A 5658-nucleotide genomic window follows, 5' to 3' on the forward strand; every position below is an offset into this window, starting at 1 on the left:
TGTGCAGTGGCCATGGGGACAGGTCCCTTGTCCTTCTGGCACCGAGAGGGCTTGGGGGCACTGCTGGGCAGGGGCTTTTGAGGGATTTGGGGAGGTCCTGTGGGGAAGCTGGAGGTTCTGTCAGGGCTTTTGTGGGAGTTTGGGGACTCTGGGGTCTCAGTGGATTCAAAGGGTGGTTCAAAGTATTTTGGGGGTTTCAGGGGGTTTTTGCCCGAGGGTCCCGGGGACAGTCAGGGGTCCCAACAGTGTTCAGAGGCCCTGAGGACCCCACAGTCAGCCCTCATGCCTTTCCTTTGCAGCCCTCAGGAAGCAGCAAGAAAGGTGAGGGGGGACTCCAGGTCTGGACCCCCATTTTACCCCCACCACAAAACCCCCCCATGCCCACAGACACTCTCTTATCCCTGCAGGGTCCCCCCAGAGCCCTCAGCCCCCCTAGAGGCAGGGGAGGTGCTGTACAGCGATGTCATGAGCACCAAGAAGGCAGGTGGTGAGTACAGGGGGGACACAGGGGCACATCACCCACGGGTGTCACCCTCGATCCAGGTCCCCACAACCGGTGTCTCTCACAGGGCCCCCCTGTGCCTCATCCCCCCAGGTGACCAATGCAGAGCTGCCAGGACCCCACAGAAGACAGCGGCACCCCAGTCACATCTGTGAGAACGTGCTGGGACACTGGGGGCACAGGGGGCACTGGGGTCCCTGTCTGGGGGCAGCCCCAGCTCCCATGGGTGCCCATTGTGCCCGGGGGGTGGCCATGAGTGGGGGCCCCCCGTGTGGGGCTGCCCAGAGCTCCCCATTCCAGTGCTCCCAGTACCCCCAGGGGCTCCCCATTTCCTCCCCCAGTGCCAGGGGGCACAGGACCCTTGTCCCTCTTACTGGACCCAAAACTCAGCTTTTTGATTAAACCACGAGAAATTATTTTTGTTTGTTCAGCTCTGCGCTGTTCAGCTCAGGAAGGAGGAGGGTCCCAGTCAGGTTGTTGAACCAATCCTTCTCAGTTCTCAAGATTCAGAATCCAAAGGGTCACAAAAGGAACAATTTCCAGGGAAAGCCCCCAAAAGGGAACAAACCCAAGAAGCTGCCCCCGGCACGTTTCCTCCACCAGGAAGAACCTGGCAGGTCCCAGACCTTCCTTTGTCTGATGGCGAAAGCAGCCTTCTGGAGGTTTTGGATTCTCTTGTCCTTTCTCCCAAACCCCTCCTCTGCTGTGTTCCCCACACGATGATCTTACAAAGGCCCTGCGGATGTTCCAGAGCCTCCCACTTTCGCAGGGCAGTCGGGATCAGGCCATGGCACAGGGTAGGGCTGAGTTTCCAGTCAGTTCCAGCAGCTCTGGACACCCCTCCAGGTCAAGACAAGCCGTGTCCTGCCCTCTGCTGCCACAGGAATGGGGACAAAGGCTTTGGCAATGTCCATGGGGGCACTACTTTTTTGCCTCGCACTCCAGCTTGTCCTGGAGTTCCGGCATGTCCAGCACAGCCTCTCTCAGTGGCGCTGGCACTTGGTTCCAGCCCCTACAGTCCCTGTCTGTGTCCGCTGTCCACTGGACTCACGCTCTGGCCATGGGGCGCTCTTGTCAGGGGCATTCCCTGGAAATCGTTCCTTTTTCTCACCCTTGGGATTCTGAATCTCGTTGCTGTAGGTTTTGTTCTGTTGTTGCTGTTTGCAGGAAATTGTTCTTCTCTCAGGCCTTTGAGATCTTTGCCTTCTGTGCCTCCACTGGGAGAGTGAGGGGCAGCAGCCCCTGGTTTTGGTGGCAGCCCAGAATTGGAGAATCCCAGAGCTGAGCAAAGAAACCCCATTTCTGCCAGTTAAACCCAAAAGCTGCATTTTGGGCCAATAGCAGGGGTCCTGTGCCTCCCTGGCATTGGGAGGAGCAATGGGGAGCCACTGGGAGCATGGGAGTACGTCTTGGGGTGGTTTTATGATGATGCCCTGTTCCTGATTGTTTGCTTTATGCCCAGCAATGGCTGCTGTAGGTTTAAAGTGGGTCTGGGAGAGGGTGGGAGCCTTGGAGCTCCTGCACTGGCTTTGTTCAAAGACTTCCTCTGGAACGTGCTGGGTGCAGTGCGGTGTGGATCAGACATTATTTTGTGGCTTAGCTAGCTTGTTTTTTTGTGAGCAAGAAGCTTTTATTTTTTTCCTTCCCCTGGCCTGCAGAGGCTGCAGTATCAATCCTTTGGCGGCTTCTGTTTTTTTTTTTTCTCTTGAACTGTTTGGCTTAGTTTTGGACTGAGATCAAACAATTGCCTAGACCATCAACCAGGAGCCTACAGGAGCTGCCCCAGTCAGACCAAGAGCTCAGGAAATGATGAATCAATGAGAGAAAGGACACCAAAATCCACCAGCTTCATCTGCTGTGAGGAGGAGACCAACACCAGAAGTTCAACAGGTTCCCACCTGTTTTGCCCAAGCTGCTGCATGAACTCTTGCTTCTCCCTTCCCTGAGACAAAAGCCAGCCCCTATTTTGTCCCCCCTTTACCACACAGACAGCCCATTTATTTCTTGTCCTGGGATTTTGGGGGTTTTTGTGCTGCTGTGGGCATGTGTAAAGTTGGGAAATATCTAGCTTTTATTCATTTCTTTTCCTGTGCCATGTAGGCACTTTGTTTGTAAATAAAGAGGGTTTTTTTCACTTTCACTTACTGACATTCATTTTTCTCATTGGCAAAAGGGATTACTGAAGCCCTTCTCTTTAGAGGAAACACTCATTCCAGAGCATTTTCTTCTAAATTTGTCTCTAAACCAAGACGAGGTACTGAGACAGGGAAAGGGGAGCCCCTGAATTCTCTGGGAGCACTAGAGAGGTACTGGGAAGAGGAGTAAGGAGCCCCGGGGGATACTGGGAGCACTGGGATGGGGAGTACCTGAGGGTACTGGGAGGGGAACAGGGGAACCCCTCATGGTACTTGGGTGGGGAATGGGGAGGACTTGGTGCTTGTGCAGACCCCCCCATATTGTGACCTGCTCCCAAACAGGATGGGAAAGCACAGGAGCTGTGAAGCACAGGAGCCCCAGTGCCTCCAGTGCCCCCCTTTTCCTCACTGTTGTGGCACATTCTCATAGATGTCATTGTTGTCCCGTGGTTGCTCATGAGGTCACAGCAGCCTGGGGTAGGTCACGAGGGACTGCTGGAGGGGGAAGTGGGGGGCCCTGCAAGAGACACTGTTTGGGGGATGAGGGTGGGGTGACACCTGTGGGTGACGTGTCCCTGTCCCCCGTCCCCTATACTCACTTCCTGCCCTCTTGGTGATCACATCTTTGGTGTCCAGCACCTCCCCTTCCTCCAAAGCAGCTGGGGGGGCCCTGTGGGGAAAAGGGGGTATCGGGAGAAGTCTGTAGAGAGAGAAAAAAGGGTCCTGGCTGGAGTGTCTCGCTCATCTCTCCTGGGACTTCCTGGAAGCTGCAAAGGAAAGGGTGGGGAAGGTGACAATGGAGTGCCCAGAGCCCTTGAACCCCTGGGAGTCCTCAGGACCTCCAAACCTCCCTGGGACTCCCCTTTTACATCTGAACCCCCAGGAACCCAAGCTTCCCCAGACAGGGAGGGGCACCCTGTAAACTGTCCCACGATTCCTGAAGCCCCCTCAACATCTCTGCATGACCCTCCAATACCTCCCGAGCCCAACCAGGAAGTCCCAGTACCATCATAATATTCCTCAAGGCCCCCCTGGAATTATACAGGAGCACCTGAAGACCCTCTGGAATCCTGAGCCAAAGTCTGTTGTTGCTGTCCCATTGTCTGCCCCCACTCTGGGGACCTCCCTTTGACCAGAGGATCCCCATCCATATCCATTGTCACCCACCCAGGCAGTGACATTGGTGCCAGCCCCCAATGACACCCATGAGGAGGACCAGGAACAGGAGGGACCCAATGACCCCTGTGGCCACTGCTGGGGACAGAGAGGGACATCAGGATCACCCAGAATTCCAGGGGTGCTGCAGCCCCCAAGTGACCCTGTGTGACCCCACCTGTGTCCCTGTGACTGTGCGATGTCATCTCCAGAGCCAGCTCTGGGCTGGGTGCACAGAACATGTGGTGCCCATCCAGCTGGTTGGTGGCCACTCACTGGTAGGTGCCCGAATGTCTCACATTGACATCCCCAAGCTCCAGGAGGAGACCCTGGGCCACCTCCTGCCCATTGTGCAGCCAAGTGAAGGTGACAGGGGCTGAGCCCACCTGCACTGAGCAGCTCAGGGTCACAGGGTCACCTGCACGCACCTGGTGTGACAGGGGACTGAGGGTGATGGTGGCATTGGCCATGGGCACTGCGGGGACAGAGACAGGGCTGAGGCCAGGTGGAGGGGCTGGCAGCCATTGTGGGGGGATGAAGGATCTGCATGGTGGCATCTGGAGACAGAGGGTCTCCTTCAGCCAGGACAGTGATTCCATGCTTGTGGGGGTCATTATGGGCTGTGTGATGAGGACATGTGATGTATGAGGGGCGAGGGATGAGGATGGGATGAGGGTGAGGTGAGGGTGGGATGAGGGATGCTGTGTCCAAGTGTGATGGCCACGGGGGTCATGGAATGGCGTGGGTGGAGTGGGTCCGATGAGGCATAACAACGGCAGCAAAACCCCAGTTCCAAGGGTCTCACTGTCCTGGGAGAGTGAATATGACCTGATGTGGAGTGGGGGATGTGCCAGCTGGGATTAGGGATGCATGGCTTGGATGTCCTGGCTGGGGGTATCTGGACCCAGACAGTCCCAGCCACCCTGGTCAGTGACACACAGGGGTGGGGGCTGTGACCTGGGCTGGGTTGGGATGGTTTGGGGGGGATGTGAGATGGAATGTGAATATGTGGAAATGGGGATGATGTGGGTGGAATCACCCTCAGCCCAAGGATCTCGCTCACCCAGGGCAGTGATGTTCACTGTGGGGCTCTTGGCCACACTGTCCCCATCACTGGCCTGGCAATGATAGCCACCGCTGTCCTTGTCCCCAACATGGCGCAACTCCAGGTGGGGGATGGTGCCCAGCAGCGCCCCCAAGCCTTCCCGGTGCCAGGAGAAGGACAGGGGACCTGTCCCCATGGCCACTGCACAGCTCAGCACCAGGCAGTTCCCCAGTGCCACCTGTCCCCCAGGGGGCTGCACCGACAGGGACACCCCTGAGAGCGGGACCCCTACAGGGGGACACAGGAAGGGGTTGGGGACATGGGGGGAGTGGGGAACACCAGGGAGCAGTGAAGGACTCAGGGAGGGGGAGGAGCAGAGAGGGGTGGGGGGAAGGATGGGACATTTAGCGAGGGAACACATGGAGAGGGTTGAAGGGAGCCACAGGGAAGGTTCTGGGGACCCAGACAAGGATGGTGGAACCTGTGGACAATGGAGGGACCTCAGAGAGGGAGAGGTGCACCTGAGGAGGGGTGAGGGGAGCTAATGAGGGATGTGGGCACCAGGGAGTAATAATAAAAGTCTCTGTTATGGCCTTATTATTATATCGGGAGCCCAGTCCCCAAGGGGACAGAGTGCCCGAGTTGCCAGGCTTAGCTCAGGCCAACACTGCGGGACTACCCGCTAGTAAGCAATGGTGATTATCAACTCTTATAGTGATTGCAAGCTCTCAGGATTTCAGCTCTTGCTTGCTAGGCAGTGGTGCGCCCAGGCTGAGGCTGCAGCAGACAGAGAGAGAGGAGAAGGAGACTTTCGGGGGTTC

The 5658-nt window shown here is 56.8% G+C and overlaps 1 protein-coding gene across 1 annotated transcript in view; it reads right to left on the reverse strand.

The window, feature by feature from the left end:
- Positions 1-3236: 3236 nt before the first annotated feature.
- Positions 3237-5658, reverse strand: part of LOC115949218 (Fc receptor-like protein 2) — a gene marked incomplete at its 3' end in the record, with an annotated part of 3456 nt that continues 1034 nt past the window's right edge. Inside the window, 4 exon segments of the mRNA XM_031065716.1 lie at positions 3237-3296; positions 3805-3888; positions 3971-4267; positions 4856-5125. Of these exon segments, the coding sequence (XP_030921576.1) occupies positions 3237-3296; positions 3805-3888; positions 3971-4267; positions 4856-5125 (711 nt within the window).

The sequence above is a fragment of the Geospiza fortis genome, unplaced genomic scaffold (genome assembly GCF_000277835.1).
Source record: "Geospiza fortis unplaced genomic scaffold, GeoFor_1.0 scaffold228, whole genome shotgun sequence".
NCBI lineage: Eukaryota > Metazoa > Chordata > Aves > Passeriformes > Thraupidae > Geospiza > Geospiza fortis.